Here is an 18,085-nt window from a genome sequence, read left to right as displayed (position 1 = left end):
GCATCCAGAGATTATCTGCAAACGCAATTCGATACACGGCCCAAAAGGACTGCAAATTAAGACAGATGCTAAAAACCCCACGTTTGTTTTTGAAATTTTTAGCATCTGAAATTTAGGAGGAGTGGCAAAATAAATTACAAATGTTGTTATTGCGGAGACATGCACAGAAGAAAGTTCGTATATTTATAGTATTGCTTTAGCCACCGACATCACTGTGATCAGCATTCAATATTCAATAATGACCGCCATCACAGGCAAGCATGGGCTAAATGACAAGTGACAGCATAATTAATTTCTGGCGTTAACCACGAGTATTTGTTAAATAAGAATAAACTACGAGCGTTGCAAGATCTACAGGTGGACGATTCGTTTAGCACGGATCTTGGCACTTTAAAGTTCGAAAACTTTTTTCTTTGGTCCCTTACCAATACTTATATTCTAACGGTGGAGGAATTGACGCCTTCTCAGTGACCCTGCTATTGTAACAGTGGGCACTAAATATGTATATATATATACATGTGTGTATATATATATACGTATATACATACATATGTAATTTTCTTTTTCAAAATTTTTAGAAAAATATCGAAATGAATATTAGTTACATTAATAAATCAGCTGAAAAAAATCTAAAATGCAAAGAAAAATATCTAAAACTCAAAAAAATATGAAACAATTTTTTTTAGGTTAGTATTACTTTCACCTATATGTTAAGACTATGTGCATGCATAAAAGTACTATTATTTTTTTCTATAATTAATTTAATGTGTTTAACATTAATAATTTTATAAATAAATATTGAAATGTATAAAATTTGTGAACTTAATTTTTTAATCTTTTTTTGTCGTGCTCTACACAGCAAAATAAAAATGGGCACGGCGTACGCGCGCCAATCAGACTAGTATTTATACTCAAGAAAGAAACAAGATTGAGTTTCTTCCTTAAGGCAAGTTTGGGTTATCCTTAAAAAATACATATCAAAATTTAGCGCATCTGCACCCAATTTAAATTGTGAACTTTTTTAGTCTCCAACTACCATGAAAAGGCTGCATGATTGTAAACTACATGACCTACTAGACCACCCCTGCATGGGTGCCGGGTTAAAAAAATGCGATTGCATACCGCAAATATCGACGCTTATCGGTCGATTCTCTGGCACTCGCATTTCAAAAACCATCGCTTATAGGTCAAATTTGAATTCAAATTAAAAAAATAAAAAATACAAAAAATGGCCAAATTCTTTGAATTTTAAAATATATTCACGATATCCGAAGAACTCGCTGGAGAACGCATTTCATGCTGCACCGCATTTGTGAACCCTGTATGGGTGAGCAAAGCAAATCCAGTCCCCCTTTTTTTTTAACGGGAGCAAATCGAGTCCTTCAAGAAACATCAATTCACGATTCACCATTGATCCCCGAAATAGTTTTTACAAGAGGAGGATCAAGTATGGATTGGACATTGAACGACGCTGACATTTGAAGACATTATCTGTGCTTGCTCCCAAAATCAGTTTTCACCAACCATAAAACCCTTTCTTAATTGCAGCGTGAGCACCCCACTGAAAGTCTGAATATTCCCCTTCCATCCCCCACGGTAAGATCTGGAATAGAAGGTGAGAAGTCAGATCTACAGTTACATAGCCTAAAATAAAGAGCTCGGCGGTTACAAACGGCAGAGAGCCGGTCAGAGACGACGAAGAAGGCGCCAACGCCAGGGCGCAGCGCGGGCTAGGGTTTCCAAAGCCCCCGCTTCCTTCGGTCGGCCGCATCCCGCGAATGCTTGGCCTCTTGGGATACTAAAGAAACCCCCACCTGGCTCCCACTCCCCATCCCGACCCCCTTTTCTTGTTCGAATCTATTCGAGCCCACGAGGTCGTTGCCTCCCCACCCAAAACCCTCGCTCTACCTCTGCTCCTCACTGAGGCCTCATCGCTTGGATTGGATCCTCGAAGATTCTGTGCGATCTCACTCTCGCCGGGACCTATTCTTGGCAGGCTTTTCGCTTCCAGGATCCGCCCTGATGTGTAAGAATGGCAGGTCTTGGAGTTTCAGAACCCGGCCGCTAAAAGGTACTCCCTCCTTCCCACAATACAGGGCGTATAAAAATTTTCTCTGAGACCAAGGCATTCGATTGAACGTCGCCGGAGCTCCCACCTCCATCACTGCATGGCCTCGTAGCGCACGCCATGCAGCTCTTCGTTCCTCGCGCCCTCACAGCATTTACACTTCACGCCATGCAGCCTCGCGCTCACGCTCCCGCATGCAGGCGCTCCCTCGCTCGTTTCGCGCTTGATTTGCTCCACGCGCGCCCGCGTCTATCTCCCGCGTCCACGCGCGCCCGCCTTCATCTCCCGCGCTATTGCTTCTTCACCGTGCGCCAGCTCTCGCGTTCAAATGCACTCTTGCCGCCGGCTCTAAGCATCCAAATGCGTTTTCACGCAAACAAAATTTCCAATTCTCCGTGAGCTCCGAATTTGAGTTTTGCCGCCCAGAATTTGCAAGGCCTGCACCGCCAAAATCATGTCCATATCTTCCTATACATAGCTCGGCCATACCTTCTCCATGAGCACCTTCACTTCTTTTCTCTTATATTCTTCTCTCATCCATTAAAATGATTTGAGTATGGCAAATTTTGACCTCAACCAACCAATCAATTGGGAGCAGATTGAAGAGTTTGATGGACTTGTTATTGATCTCAACTACAATCTTGAGTGGGATGAAGGTATACATCATTTTGTTATTTCTATTATTTGGTTTTGTTTCGTGCTAAGGAAAACATGGTGTAGCAGATGGAGCTGACGATAATGTAACTGTGGAACAAGAAGTTGCCAGAGAACAAGGAGAAGGAGATGATGCTGGCGCAGACGGGACGCTCGAGCTCGCCGGCGCACACGGCACGCTCAGGCTCGCTGGCTGTGAGCGCACCAGACTCGGACTCGCCGGCCGCGGTCACGCCAGGTATCGCGTCTCAGGCGAAGGCAACACCGGATTCCTCTTCTCAGGTGAGGGCAACGCCGAGCGCGGCCACGGAACGCTTGGCCTAGTCAGTCGCGGGCGCAGCAGTCTCGGAGTCGCTGGCCGCGTTCAAGCTCGCATCGGGGTATCAGGCGAGGGCAACGACGGGCTAGGACGCTCCAGCCGCGGTCACGGTACCCGACTTGGACTCGCTGGCCGTTGTCATGGCGGCATCGGGGACTCAAGCATAATGAACACTAGGCTTGGCCGTGCTGGCCGTGGTGAAGCTGGGATGGCAATAGCCAGACAAGACGTAGCTGGGATAACAGCAAGTGGAACCGAAACAAGTAAGTTATCATTCCATGTTTACGCATAGTTTGAGTAGTTAATGCATGTACTCACTATTCGACAAACATTTGTACAGTTTTTTTGTTCATCTAATTTTTCCAATGGAGTTGTAGTTCATGAATATGAGTAGCAAAATTATTTAAGCATATGTTCATCTAATTTTTCCAATGCAGTTGTAGTTCAAGAATATGAGTAGCAAAATTATTTAAGCATATGTTCATCTAATTTTTCCAATGCAGTTGTAGTTCATGAATATGAGTAGCAAAATTATTTAAGCATATGTTCATCTAATTTTTCGAATGCAGTTGTAGTTCAAGAATATGAGTAGCAAAATTATTTAAGCATATGTTCATCTAATTTTTCCAATGCAGTTGTAGTTCAAGAATATGAGTAGCAAAATTATTTAAGCATATGTTCATCTAAGTTTTCCAATGCAATTGTAGATCAAGTTGGGAATGTAACCAGAAGGAAGCAATATAACGATGCGGAACGACGGGCCATTTATACCATGCTCTTAGAGAGAACATCATTAGGAATTCTAAAACATGGAGTGACAAACGCCGTGTCTCTTGAGACAGGGGTGCCTGTGAGAGTTATACAACGCATATGGCTGAATGGCAAGCGCGGTGGTGGTATACATGCCGTGGACAGCAAGAAGCCAAAGAATTGTGGCCGCAAAAGAGTTGCCTTCAATAGCGAGGCTATCAGAGATGTTCCTTTGAGTAAGCGAACGACTCTGCATGACCTAGCTACAGAATTGGGTGTTTCAAAGAGCACGTTATTTAGGCGGTTGAAAGAGGGGAAATTTAGAAGGCACACGAACGACATAAAATCTTCGCTAACGGATGAAAACAAAAAAGGCCGTGTTTGTTTTTGCCTTTCGATGCTAGACCCAGTAAGCATTCCTCACGAGCCAACCTTCCTGGGTTTGCATAACATTGTGCACATCGACGAGAAGTGGTTCTATAGGACCCGAAAATGTCAGAAGTATTATTTGGCGATTGACGAAGATAAACCAGAGAGGGTCACAAAGAATAAGAATTTCATAGAGAAAGTGATGTTCCTCTGTGCAGTTGCAAGACCTAGATATGACCAAGAAGGTAATGTCGCATTTTCTGGAAAGATTGGAATATGGCCATTTACAGAGGTAGTGCCTGCCAAGAGGAGTAGTGTAAACAGGCCTGCCGGTACCTTGGTAACCAAAGCAATGAATTCGGTTACTAAGGATCATAGCCGTGCGTATCTCCTGAACTATGTCTTGCCAGCGATCAAACAGCGATGGCCAGCAGATGATATTGGTACCCCTATTTTCATCCAACAGGACAATGCTAAGACGCATGTTGCAGTAGATGATGTCGACTTTTGTAGTGCGGCATCGGCAGATGGTTTTGATATTAGGTTGATGTGCCAACCGCCCAACTCCCCCGATCTCAATGTGCTCGACCTTGGTTATTTTGCGGCCATCCAGGCCATGTTTCAAAAGTCCTCTCCCACTAGTGTTGAAGACATTGTCGCCAAGGTAACCAAAGCCTACGACGAGTATCCAATTGATAGGAGTAATCGCATTTTCCTAACTCACCAAGCTTGCATGAGAGAGATACTACTGCAAAAGGGGGGACAACATTATAAAATCCCACATTTGAAGAAGGAAGCTTTGGAGAGGAATGGTGTTCTTCCGGTTCGGTTACAATGCGAGGCAGAAATTGTGAGCGAAGCGTTACAATTTGTCTCTTAGACGTAGAATTGTTATTTCTGTTTTTGCAATTGTAACCGAACCATGATTGAATTTTGTAATGTTATTTCTGTTATCAAGCATCACCGACGGTGTCCGGCGTCATGACATCGACATGGACCGAGTCATCTGCAACTTTTCCACAACAATTCCGGGACACGCCATGCTGCCAGAGCACCTTCCTCTGGAAGCATTACCCTGCAATCAAATTTGTCGTATCCGTATATCCAAGCGCTGATGGTGTACTCGCTATGAACGCGTTTGCAACGAGAGCACGGTGTCAACCGACGGCAACGAGCGCAAGGGCCTTCGAGCGAGCAGCGATAGCAACCAGCTCCCGTGCCGGACAGCCACTCAGAGAAATCCTCGTCGTCGAGCTCGTTGAGCCAATCGTGGGTGGCTTCATGGGAGTCGTCCTGGTGCGCGACGACTACGCCGGCGTGGACACCGTCGAAGAAGCCGTCGACTTGGGAGACGAGTACACCGTCGTGGGTGCCGTCGATTAGCGAGACGAGGAGGTCGTCCCGGGCGCCGTCGACTAGCGAGACGAGGAGGCCATCGTGGGTGTCGTCGACTTGCGAGACGGATAGGTCGTCGTGGGCGCCGGCCAGTTGTGAGTCGAGGTGGCCGTCCAGGTCGCCGTCGAATTGCGAGACGAGGAGGCCGTCGTGGGCACCGTCGAAGGAGCTGTCGACTTGCGATATGAGGAGGTCGTCGAGGTTGCTGTCCTGAGTGCCGGCGACATGCGCGACGAGAGGGACGCGGAGCTGGCCGCGATCGAGGGAGTCGTTCGTGGCGAGGTCGAGCTGGTTGCCCATAGGGCCGTCCTGGCCGTCGTCGAAGGTGACGTCCATGGCTCTGGAACGTGGAACCGTGGAAACGAGGAAATATACTCGGAGTAGATAGCATGCATGCAGCAGCATTAAGTGCAGGAGCAACGGCTCGCATGCAGCCATGCAGGAGCTGAAACGGCAGCATTCAATGCTTCATGCTTAATACGATCTGTAATTTGGGAAGAAGTACAAAAAATTATACGCCCTGTACTACTCGTTATAGGACTCAGGACTGTGCTATTTTAGAATTTTTTGTTTGTATTTGTTTTCTTCTCCTGGTTAGTGGTCTGGTAAACACAAATCCTATATCCGTATATGGTGTTCTTGGTATTTGATTTGATCGAAATAGAACTCTTCGAAAGCCGCAATCTTTCTCCTTGGAATCTGTGCACGTTTGACTTGTTGTCTGACGCAGACTGAAGAACGGGAACGCTCGGAGTCGGCCGCTGCTCTGTCTCGTCTTGCACGGCAGAATCTTGCAAATGGAGACGGCGAAAGGGAAGCTGAGGAGGACGACTTCCAGTTTGCTTCTGCACATCTCGGACATCTGCAAGGTGCATTCTGTTGGCGTGGCGCCGGCCGCCCACGAGAAGCTGAAGGCCGACAGCACCGGGGAGAGCAGCGAAGATGGCGCACACCTGAAGGTACATCCACACCAAGTATCTGACCATGAGAACTGCTGTGTAAGTTCCACTGCCCGTTACGAGGAGGCATTTGTCGAGAAGCTTCTCGACGCGATTTCTGGTCTGAAATTGGCTTATGTCAATGTTCAGCAAGCACATGTTCCATATGATACTGAAAAGATCGTGATCACCGATGAGCATTTTGCGTCCGAGCTCGAAGAGACCGCTGGGCTTAAAGATCTGTATGTTAGTGTCAACAAATGGAGCAACCCAATGTACCAGTCTCATGTGAGCTCAAAAATTCATGAGCATCAGAAGCTCGCAGTGGAGTTGCAGGCTGCAGTTTGCAAGAAAGATTCTGAAATTGTTTTGTTGCGAGCGGAGTTGGAAGAACTGGAAAGGAATAACATGGAACTGAAGGAGAAGATTGAACAGAGAGTGCTGCACAGAGAAAATAGTTTCGACATTAAGAGAGGGGAATCAATAGATATGTTCATTGAATTGTTTGAGAGTTCATCAAAGTGCATACATGATTTTAGAAAACTCGTCGTCAGTTGGATGAAAGTTTCTGGATGGGACCTCAACTTCTCCAAATTCCCTATCAACGAATCTGTCATATGTGAGAAAAGGTCTCACAAGAAGTATAGTGTTGAGGCATACTTTGCTCGCGCAATGCTTATGGGGACCAAAGAAGAGTATTTTTCCATGGACTCTTTTGATCATGTTATGAGTTTCAAGGATCCTTTTGATGCTCTTGTGGAGGCCCCAAATTCTTCTTTTGGAAGATTTTGTCGAGAAAAATATCTGGTGGCTGTACCCAGGACTATGGAGGATTCCTTCTTTGGAAATTTGGATCATAGAGAATTTGTCGAGAGTGGTGGTCATCCAAGGACACAATTTTACCAGACATTTGCGAGAATGGCTAGATATGTTTGGGCATTGCTCACAGTTTCTCGTTACTTGAAACCGAGGGCTGAAATGTTCTTTGTCAAGAGCGGTGCACAATTTCAAAAGAAGCACATGGAAAGTATACGAGCAAAGCTGACCAGAGAAGAAGCAAAGATCAGTGTTGGGTTTACAGTAATACCGGGCTTTAAGATTGGATGCACCGTCATCAGGTGCAGGGTCTATCTGTCCATGCTGAACGCACGGGACTTCTAAACACATCACATAACAACAGCATTAGGTAAGAAGATCAGATAGCTTTATAGTAGTTCTATCGAATAAGCTTAGAGTTAGAAGCTCCTCCTGTATTGCGACTAGGAACATGAGCTAATAGATGACTCAGAGTACTAACTTGTTGTAAAATATTATGCTGCTATACGAAATATTTTCGGTAGTTTTGTTCTGACCTTTTGAGTCATGCCTCTGTTCACGTGGAAAATTGAACACATAATGTAATTCTGGTCCTTTGAGGACATAACTTTCTATACATCTATCCATGAGTGAAACAATGCTTTTGTTGGTCGCAATAGAAGTTTATCTGGCGAAGAGCTTGGCGAAGAAGTTCGTCGGTTTTGGGTTCTCCAAGCATGCGACATGCGCATATCTCCCTAGTTTGTCAACCTGCCTAGGCTCCCCCCTTGTGTCCTTCTTGCAGACCTTGCAGGTCTTATCGACCCAACCGTCTTCCACGTATTCCCCATCGACTGCACTCGAACCCATTTTGTTGGTCAGTATTCAGTAACTTCATTTTCATTGTTTTGTTCAGAAAAGAATAACCAGAAGTGTTTCCATCATACTGCAATTTGTTATTGCTCTATCACACTATACATCTTATTTAGTCCTGCAGTATTTATCTTAATATAAGCATACCATACACATGATTATTCATTTGACATTCAGTTATTGTAATGAGAAAGGTAAAGGTTAGATACCTTCAACATATGACTTGAAGAAATCCTTGTAGGTGCCGCCAATCTTCCTCCGAAGTGCTCCGTACTTCATTGCAAATCCAGCCAGAAGATTATCAGCATATATGGTAAAATTCAGATTACTGATAGCTGTTGATCAACAATTGCTGTGCGTCAGTGGTTCCATACCTGTTCCCTTGTCATGCTCTTTCCACCTTTGGTGGACTCCCTGGCCTCATACAGCAGCTCGGCATCCCTCTCCGATCGGACCTGCGAGAAGTCCAGCGCCTCGGTGATGCTTCCAAACAGGGACTGCTTGTTCTCCTTCTCCTCATCTGCCTTTGCATAGGCCCTGACAGACCTGGCGCTACCACTGCTTTGCTTGAAGGATGACATGCCTTGGTGAGGTCCAAACGAGGAGCACTGGGAAGGGGTCAGTGGAAGAGCCCTCATGGCCATTGCTTCAGGTGCAAGGGGTTCTGCACAAGTACAGACTTGCCAAGCGATCCAGCCATTATATATGCACGAGAGCTTGGGGCGCAGACAGGCAACGGCAGCGCGGCAGTTTTGTGGAGGTTACATGGCTACGTGGTGCAAGGCAAGCCTGCTGAAACGAGAGGGAAATTCCGGCCCCGTGGTTCGAGTTCAGAGTTCAGACAAGGGCAGGGCGTAGAGTGGTGGCCTCCCACGCTGTTTATGGCCAGGCTTGCAGCAGCGTGTCTGCTCAGTAGACTTCAGACGTGTACAAGAAGGGATATTTGTGGAGCACAGCTCTCCTGATGGAAATAGGAAGTTAAAACGATTTACATGGTCAGATAGAATAGGAAAAGGGAAAAATAACTGCGGAAATGCCCACTGTAACACGAACATATCTCGGGTTACACTCATTAATCATGTTGTCGGAATTAGCCATAACTATAACACGAACATAACTAGTCTGTATTCACACATGCGTCTGGTTTTTCTGAAACGGGCCATTCGTGTCTGGGCCTCCTACTTCGGTCTTCTGATTTCAACAAGATACTGTTCCAGGCTGAGCTTTGGACGGCCCTCGCATTAGCTTGGAAGTAACCACGTGCAAAATATTAATCATAGACATGGTTATTTAATCGTCTTGCTTGACCTTACTCCCGCTAAGTACAAGGTACTACACATAGAGCCCCGAGCAGCTCTGACTTGGAATGGGATGGGTTGAGTTCTAGAAAGCAATCGCTGTCGATATCTAGACCGTACTCTAATGCTAGAGTCTCCAATTACTCGTGCACAATGCCTTGTTTGATGCTGGACACTGCGAGGCACGTGCAATGCTTGACTTTCCAGCTCAAAATAAATACTAGACTATGCCTAACAAATCTGTGTTTGCTAGCCGCAATCTCACTGAGTGCAGTAGCTGTCAGTATTGTCTCTCTTTTTTTCTTGTTTAATTGGACAGTTAAGCTTGCTATTAACACCAGCTGAATGATTTGATAGGTTATTTCAGATGAGGCAAACTGAGCCTTGAAGGTTAGTAGAAAACAGATATCGTTTGGGAGAGGAAATTGGGCCGGTCACTGAGCATGACTGCATGCTATGAGCTGAAGCAGCCAAGAGGATTGATCCAACAAGGCAACAGCCATGTGGACCTCAGGTGCCAAAATCTCCATGATGACCTGCCTCATAGCAATGTCCCCACTTTATTCCCCATCAAATTGTAGCATCAATAGCATCAATGGTGAAATAATCATGGCGGCGCCATGACGTGCACCTTTCGTAGGGCGCGTCTCTTGTGATCATGCCAAAGCCAGACAATGCAACAACACCCAGTCCTTTTCCATCATCGCCAGGGGAATTCGAGGACTTGAGCTCAATAATGCAAGGAAGGAGAGGAGATGGAGCACAACTGTACCGGTAAGCCAGCGAAGTGATCTAGTAAATGCAAGGAAGGAGAGGAGATGGAGCACAACTGTACCGATAAGCCAGCGAAGTGATCTAGTAGCAAGTTCTTCTCAGAGGTTAATGGCATGAGGTCAAGAACCTTTTAAGAACAAACCTGCCTACATGGTAACGACCAAGAAGAAATGTGAAGTAGTAGTACTAGTAATATATAACGGAAATGGACTACAGGCATGAACAATGTGCTGGACTCCAAGAGTTGGAAAAAATTAGCTGAAGATGGAGGCTTCGCTGCGGCGTCCTTGTCATTGAATAGCCTGACCCCGAGACTATGCGGCCCTCTCCATCTCTCTCTACGGCGTCGGCGCGTCGCCTACTTCCCCAGTCTTCCGCTTATGGGCCTCGCACGTGTATTGTCACGTCGGGTCAAAGCCTCCAACAGGGCTTATCCTCTCCTACGCGACTAACAAATTACTAGAAGTACATTTTGGTAGAAGAGTACGTGTTCACGCTGATGAGGATCCGTATTTCCGTGGCGTAACGACTCGATCAATCTTTGGTAACAGCAAGATGTTCGTGCTAAGCTAGATCAGATGGTTGATTGAGTGCTCTCTAGTGCCTCAATACGGTTGGTGCTATCGGATAGTTGATGGGAGCTAGCTCCTTGTCCTGCTTTGTTGATAGATAAACTCTCTTCTCTCCTGGTCCTGGAAGTAATAGAAGCTCGGCTAAAGGCACACAACTACTGTACGTTCCTTTCCGTCGCGCTGAAGCGTCCGTATTCTGATGTGCACTGCAGCAGGTATTGGGTCATATCAACAGCCGGGACCAAAGACAAGGCTACGGCGGGCGGACGTATACCATACTCCAACGCCGGCACCTGCTCCCGGCGTACTAACCTTAACTCACTCACGGATTGATTAGTTAGGACACGCTAATCTCGTGACGAAACAGGTCCTTAACCCCGCGATGATCAGGCTAGTGAGTCTGCATCCATCTGATCACGCCTCGACGCCAACAAGTATATATGTGCCGCCTCGTCGGGCGTGCAGAATCTTGAGCCCGCCCGCTGACCGGTGAGCTCGCGACACCGTGCATGCGCTCGTGATTAGGAGCCCGGGAAAGAAGGCACGGAGGAGCTTAAACTAACGGCATCTCCCGTCGCGTAATGCGGCGGGGCTTGCGCGCCAAGGGGAGCCAGGATCCCTGCCGCGCTTTGTGTTCGTTTCCACGCGATTAACAAATCGCGACGGGGGGACAAGGGTGGGATTAGTAGCAGGTGGGTGGCGATGCTGCGGACTCCGCTCACCGCTACGCCCGACAAGCCGGTAGGAAAAAACTCGACGTGCCGCCCCCGACGACGGCCTCGATGCGGCGTCGGCGTCGTTGCCTACGCGATCGACTTGCTCCCGTCTAGGGACGACAATCCTGCCCGCGGGTTAGGTAACCGTGGGTACCATGCCCAACGGGCACAAACACGGGTCAGAGATTTTGCCTATATGCACGGCAGGTCGGTACATACAAAGTCACGAATGGAGTACTGGTATTTTAATCTATCCACGTGTATCCACAGGTACACCGTTAAACATGCCACGGTTCAATACTTGCGGTCAGTCCATCTCATGCTAACCCTACCTCTTCACTCAGCCCATCTCAATACATACTGTCCATCTCAATACATGCACAGCAGACGCTCCAGTACTCCATGCCACATGCCCACCCCTAGCCGTCGTACGCACACCTCATCCATGCCCTAATCCGATCGTTGCCCTCAGTCGGCCCCCATCCCTAAGCCTCCCCATCCTTGACAACCCCCACCATGAGTCGTCCCCGCCCACCCATGACCCCGAGCCACCACCATCCCCAACCACCCATTGCTGCCTTTGACCTCGAGCCACCCTCAACCCGACTTGTCACCCCCGTCCTTGAGCTACCCCCAGCTGCTACCATCTCTGGCTGCCACCACTGGCCGTCGCCATCCCCAACTGCCGCCACCGGCCGCCCCCATCATAGTGCCGCTCCCTAGCCACTGTCACCGGCCGCCCCATTCCAGAGTGTTGCTCCCTGGTTGCCATCCCGAGCGTCGCCCCTAGCTGACCCCAGTCCCCACGGGCAACCCGCGGGTTTTGGGTACCTAGCGGGTATAGACATAGACATAATATTTCACTCGTCACCCTATCCTGTGTAGTGTGATCTAACCGGTTGCCATCCCTACCCTGTGTGGTGCGATGCGACGGCTTGCTAGCTCGTATTATATCGCAGATATCTTTTTTGAGGGATATATTGCGGTGCAGATCCCTTGGTTTAGGGATTTGGATAAAACGAACGATCACAAACTCCTCACAATGGATTGTGAAGCTATATTTACCTGTCGATCAGTCGTTATGTGATCGCTAAGCACAAAGCGGCCATCAATCCTCTCACACCGTTACTATAACGCCATATTTATACTCTGTTGATTCACTGGAGATAAGTTTGTTCAAACGGCTGCGGTTGAAAAATGACGACTCCTTTTTACGGGATAAACCTCTGGCGGTCTTTGGTGTAAAAGACACGCGCTCTGTGGACTGTGTTCTATTTTTACAGCATGGTCCGGACCAGTCAGTAACGCAGCGTGTAAGAAGACGCACTGCTCGTTTCCAGCGGAAGCTACGCAGGCCAAGTCAAGCTAGCACCCGGGGTTTTCTTTCATGGCAAGCCAAGGAACAGAGATCGTATTGCACAGCATGACTTGACCATTGCCCCAAAAAGCCGTGCAGCACAAACTTAGATGAACCGTCTTTAGGATACTCATCAGATGGCTCTTAGTTCAACGGCTACAGAATTTCTCTGCGTTGTGCGTTTTGTTCTGAATATGCGCGCTTCACCCCCGATCAGCACGCACAGTTCGACGCGAGTCTCTTTTACTCTTCGTAGACTGATCAGTTGCACGAGCGCTGGGCAACTACTGTTGCACTGCTGGTTGAATTGCAGGTGATGGGAATAAAACAACTAAACAACAACGACTCCCGGACAAAAACGCTGAAGACACGCATAGTTAAAAGGCCGGAGAGTGAAGAGGAAGAATGCAGCCATCATTCCAATCTATCCTACGTGCAGACCCATCTCCGACCAACACTCCCTGCACCTCTCATCCCCCTATCCCTGAAATTTTCATCCGGCTTTCACATCACCAGATCACCAGAACAAAACAAAAAAACAGAGCGGTTCTTCTGATAAAAATGCAATCCGTAACAGTACAATGTGATCTCCGTAACTCAAGCGACGCCAAGCAACTGGATGAAATGATTCCTTCACGCATGGCCGCATCTTCGTTTCCCTGGCCTGAGTGCCTGACCGCCTGAGCGTGACCCGGAAGCCGGAGGCTGCCGCGTCGGCCGTATGCGGTGGGGGCCCACGACGCGTAGAGGCGGGAGGGGCGACGACAAAAGGCGCCTCACGTCGCCCCCTATCCTCGACTCTATTGCGCGCCCTTTTCTTCGTCCCTACTCTGCTCGCCTCGCCTCGTCATCTCTCCTTCTCCTTCGCTGCACCTCTGCTCCTCGTACAGAGCAAGCTACGCAGAACAGCAATCCACCAAAGAGGAGCAGCGCAAACGTAGCAGTACACGCGCGATCCGTCTTCTTGTTGTTGTAGTTGTTCGTCATACTGCATTCCACTGTAAGAGCAGAGACCGGCCATGGGAAGGCACAAGTTCCGGCTGTCCGACATGATCCCCAACGCGTGGTTCTTCAAGCTCCGGGACATGCGCGCCCGGGGCGGCGCCGCCAGCCCCCGCGGGGTCGCGCAGGCGTCGGCGGTCGTCTCGCGGTCGGGCAGGGCCTGCGGGGTCCCGAGCACGGCGAGGCACGGCGCCTGGCTCCCGCACAGGGCGTCCCACTACTACACGCCGCGGGCGGGCGACCTCGTGGGCTCGCCGCTCCACCCCAAGGCCTCCGACACGCACTTTCCGCCGTTGCCACTGTCGCCGCCGAGGCGGTCCAGGCGGCGGCACCGGAGGCGGTCCGTCAAGCTGGCGCCGTCGGTCAGCAGCAGCAGCGGCTTCGTGTCCTCGCCGGTCTCCACCGGCTGCCGCTGCGGGCGCAGGCCCGAGATGGTGGTGGTCGAGGCGCCCGACACTCCACCGTGCCGCCGAGACAGGTTCGTCGGTTACAGTGACGAAGACAACGACGACCTCAAGAAACCGACGGTTGCCATCCGCGCTGACGACAAGCTCGAAGGCAAGGTGATCACTTCTGCCACGGAGATCATCATCGACCTGCGGACCAAGAAGAGGCCAGACAAGGTACTCCCGCCGATCGTAACCAAGCCTGCGAGGAAAGAACTCCACGGCTCCGAGCTGGAGGACAAGCACATCGACGTCCTCACGCACGCGGCCCGAAGAACCGCTCCAGTTCCCGAACAGAACAAGCTCAAGCCGAGGCGGTCGGTGTCGTCGGCGCGCCGACTCAAGACGCGCGCGAACACCCCCCGCGTAGCCTCCAAGAAGTGCAATCCACCAATGACGACCGCGCGCTCGCCGGCGCTGACAAAGCCTCCGCTGGCGGAGAGCTTCGCGGTGGTGAAGTCGTCGCGGGACCCGAGGAGGGACTTTCGGGAGTCCATGGAGGAGATGATCGCCGAGAATGGCATCCGCACCGCCGCCGACCTCGAGGACCTCCTGGCGTGCTACCTGTCCCTCAACGCCAAGGAGTACCACGACCTCATCGTTGAGGTGTTCGAGCATATCTGGGCCACCCTCTCGGACATCAAGATGTAGCAGAGCTCATGCAAATGCAATGCACTCTTGCATGACGAATTCATCCGACCCCATCGTGCCGGTAGTGGTGGCTGTAAATCGTAATTATATTCCAGTTAATGATCCTAAATTGGGTAAGCAAATATTTTCCAATCCTGTGAAACCATGCTGTTCTTCTCTTTACCTTGGTGAGCCTAACACCTATGTGGACTGTAAGATGCTGTACCGAGTAAACAGTAACTGATATGGTATGGGTGTGCAGTACTAAACTGGAAACCAACTCTGGTGCAGATTGCACTGGAGGGTGAGAATAATAAGCGAGCCAGTCTAAGGGTAAAGAGTAAAAATAAAAGGGAGATTCTATTTCTCAATTGCCTAAATATGAGGGACTTTTCGGTTGCTGGATGTCTGCCGTTAGATTTCAATCCGACGGTGGACAGATTGTGTTCCACCTCCCGATTCCTTTTTTGTTGTTCGTTGTGTTTTTCCGCTTCTTCTCTCTCCCATTGCTCCCCCAACCTCGCTCCATCCACCCATCATAAATTTGTTCTCATCATATTAACTACTGGCGCCGTTGAATCCTCCATGAACCCTAACTCCCCTAATCTGGTCACTGTTCTCCGTTTGCAACCTTCCAAAATTTCAGGCAACTTAAATTTAGGAGGCACGAAAAAAAGCTTGAATAGTAAAAAAAAATCCATGCTGTTAAAAGTTCGTTGGCGCTGGGTCTTTGCCTTGTACAGTTGTACTCCTATAGCGTGCAGGAGGTAGTAGTGACCAGTGAATATACTGTTTACTTGTACCTGGTGGTGCCGAACCGTATATCATTTTTTTAAAGAATTAAAGTTGGTTGAGCATCCGAGACCGATGTGCTAAATGAATCAGCATTTGACAAGGACCTAATTTGGGGTCCTTGCCTGTTGTTTCTTGAATGCGTAGTGCCTCAATCCTTACGTTCAGAACTCAGCGTCGTAGGGGAGGAACTGTATGCAACAGTAATAGTGTAGTACTGATGCAATAAAAGACATATATTCATTCAGGAATCAGCTCCTCTGACTTACAGGTAAGTCACGGGATAAATAGTACCCGTGACTTACCTCTGTAAACAGTGACTTTGTGAACAATAATGGTATAAAGAGTAATCTTATGTGCAGTATTTTACGAACATTAACCTCATAACCAGTCCTTACGAACATCAAATTACTCATGTTACTGTTCACCGAGCTCATAGCATTACTCATAATATTATCCACCTCTGTATGGTAAGTCGGAGAAATCGGTTCCATTCAGTTACAGATGTTTCTGAATCAATCCCGTAGTAGTACCATCCATGCGTATTTGAGCAAAAATATAGTAGTAGCCATCTCGTAGTTGTCTTTAGCTACTGTGTTTATAGTCTTATTAAGTGTTAGGGAAAAAATAAGTAATGTCTTTCATGAATAGTGTGCGGTGAGAGCCGAGTCCATTAGGGTGGTTCAAGTTTAGAGATAAAATGAAGAGAAAGAGAATATCCAGTGTGATCGAAAAAAAAACCTTTTGGCACGATGTCCACACGTTAGTATTGACGGTTAACCTAGTAAAACATTATCCAGGCCAAGTCAACCTCCAATTACTCTGGTGACATCATCTAACCATACCAGGTGGCTTCAGTGCACGACTAGTCCGTCAGCTACAGTGATAGGTCCGTCTAGTTCGATTGGTCGGCCTCCAACAATTATAGCATTAAATGTCAATCACTTCGTGTTAGGTAGTTAGTGACCGATGGACCTTATCCCGCTGGTCTTTGGAGGGGTCGTTTGCTTCCCCCCATGGCTCCAGGGGTCTTTAGCCTCCGTGAGTCCTCGGGTTCTGGAGGCTTCAGTCTCCATGTCCATCCGAAGGCCGAAGCGCGAGGTCTCCAGGGGTTCTGGAGACCGTAATGACTTACTGATAAAATCAGCACGATCTCCTTGATTTTTGCCTTCAGGGTGGACCTTCAGGTTTAGGTAGCGGAGCTAGAGGCGCCGAGGGCCCACTGGCGACCCCCCCCCCCCCACACACACACAAAGTTATATTGGTAATGTAGTAAGGTAATTTGGATTTATATGCTTAACCAGATCGACAACATAAAACATCAAGGGAAATAATACTTGCCTACCACGGCACCATTAAATAAATTCAAAATGTCAATAAAATTGCATTATTTTTTAGCGTGATATTTTTTCTAAAAAAGAGAGAGAACATATCAGTATGATCAAGTAAATGCTTTAAAATTCTTCTCATGCTTTCTTTTCATTGTATCTGAAATTTTGGCATCAATCAACTTTCAGTACTGATACAGTTGTAAATTCCTGGTACTTTACCTCTTACTCTCTTAGATTTGTTGACGCAGTGCCTCCTTTCGATAAGAGCCTTTTGGAGCAGCTTGCTCATTTTTGGTTCTTGTTCTTGAATGCTTGTTACCCCCTTTGGGATCTTGAGCCTCGCAGTTGTAGGCTGCAAAACTAGCTAAGGGACAACGGCGACACCAGTTGCAGACAAAAAGCCTAGCAAGTTTAGAACACTGAGCAGTGCTACTGCTTCTACGTTTCTACAGCCTCTGAGTACAAGAGGGCCATGAGGGACTGTGATTTTGTACGTTTTTTGTTACGTAGTCTGGAGATTCCATTCCCAGCAATGCGAAGCGTTTGTATGTGCAGATCACAAGGAAAGAATTAACTTCCAAGAAGTACTAGCACTGTAGTACATGCTTTGGGCTTGTTACTTTGTTAGGTTCTCTCTTCAAACCTCTGCCACCGTGACCATCAAAGAGTGGCCCTCACAGCCGTGTACGGGCCAGCGCGAGACAGGCACAAGGTTGTCTTCCTTCAGGAGGTTAGTTCACAAAGACCGGCACTTGACACCAAATAGCTATTGTTAGGTGATTTCAATCTAATCTATATGTAATGCTGTCTAAATGGATCGTGTCTACTGAATCAGCCTGATGCCCGACACGTAAGCATGGCACGACATGATGCTACGGGCCATACCTAGACTAAGCGTGTGGTACGACGTGCCGACATGACACGACCTGGCTGAGACAGGACGACATAGGCATGACCAAGCCTGGGCCAGCATGAGCACAACCCAACACACCTGGACCTGTACAGG

The 18,085-nt window shown here is 48.2% G+C and overlaps 4 protein-coding genes across 4 annotated transcripts; 2 read left to right on the top strand and 2 right to left on the bottom strand.

Moving 5' to 3' along the window:
* The first annotated feature begins 1,630 nt into the window (after positions 1–1,630).
* LOC133909033 (protein GRAVITROPIC IN THE LIGHT 1-like) lies at positions 1,631–7,794 on the top strand. Its single transcript, XM_062351301.1, has 2 exons — positions 1,631–2,071; positions 6,286–7,794. Exon 2 carries the CDS (start codon positions 6,353–6,355, stop codon positions 7,652–7,654), a length of 1,302 nt encoding a protein of 433 aa, XP_062207285.1. The 5' UTR covers positions 1,631–2,071; positions 6,286–6,352; the 3' UTR covers positions 7,655–7,794.
* LOC133907493 (uncharacterized) lies at positions 5,231–5,891 on the bottom strand. Its single transcript, XM_062349548.1, has 2 exons — positions 5,369–5,891; positions 5,231–5,235 (listed from the first exon to the last, which is right to left on the bottom strand). The coding sequence occupies exons 1-2, from the start codon at positions 5,889–5,891 to the stop codon at positions 5,231–5,233; spliced, it is 528 nt and encodes a 175-aa protein (XP_062205532.1).
* Positions 7,795–7,864: 70 nt separating the features above from the next.
* Positions 7,865–8,850, bottom strand: LOC133909034 (uncharacterized). The gene is made up of 3 exons (XM_062351302.1): positions 8,536–8,850; positions 8,371–8,434; positions 7,865–8,142 (listed from the first exon to the last, which is right to left on the bottom strand). Exons 1-3 carry the CDS (start codon positions 8,803–8,805, stop codon positions 7,973–7,975), a joined length of 504 nt encoding a protein of 167 aa, XP_062207286.1. The 5' UTR covers positions 8,806–8,850; the 3' UTR covers positions 7,865–7,972.
* A 4,841-nt stretch (positions 8,851–13,691) lies between these two features.
* On the top strand, positions 13,692–15,139 carry LOC133910140 (transcription repressor OFP2-like). The gene has a single exon (XM_062352654.1). The coding sequence runs from the start codon at positions 13,898–13,900 to the stop codon at positions 14,975–14,977; it is 1,080 nt and encodes a 359-aa protein (XP_062208638.1). The 5' UTR covers positions 13,692–13,897; the 3' UTR covers positions 14,978–15,139.
* The last annotated feature ends 2,946 nt before the right edge of the window (positions 15,140–18,085 follow it).

Source organism: Phragmites australis, chromosome 2 (assembly GCF_958298935.1).
Source record: "Phragmites australis chromosome 2, lpPhrAust1.1, whole genome shotgun sequence".
NCBI lineage: Eukaryota > Viridiplantae > Streptophyta > Magnoliopsida > Poales > Poaceae > Phragmites > Phragmites australis.
Note: the sequence above shows the minus strand (reverse complement) of the source record. Positions and strands in the feature narration are given on the sequence as shown.

Excerpts from the sequence above, each read along its gene's own strand:
- LOC133907493 (XM_062349548.1), bottom strand. The coding sequence starts at position 5,891 with ATGGACGTCACCTTCGACGACGGCCAGGACGGCCCTATGGGCAACCAG.
- LOC133909033 (XM_062351301.1), top strand. The coding sequence starts at position 6,353 with ATGGAGACGGCGAAAGGGAAGCTGAGGAGGACGACTTCCAGTTTGCTT.
- LOC133909034 (XM_062351302.1), bottom strand. The coding sequence starts at position 8,805 with ATGGCCATGAGGGCTCTTCCACTGACCCCTTCCCAGTGCTCCTCGTTT. Across the intron at positions 8,435-8,535 it reads AGAGCATGACAAGGGAACAG|TACGGAGCACTTCGGAGGAA; the intron begins GTATGGAACCAC and ends TTTGCAATGAAG. Across the intron at positions 8,143-8,370 it reads CTTCAAGTCATATGTTGAAG|TCGATGGGGAATACGTGGAA; the intron begins GTATCTAACCTT and ends GTTCGAGTGCAG.
- LOC133910140 (XM_062352654.1), top strand. The coding sequence starts at position 13,898 with ATGGGAAGGCACAAGTTCCGGCTGTCCGACATGATCCCCAACGCGTGG.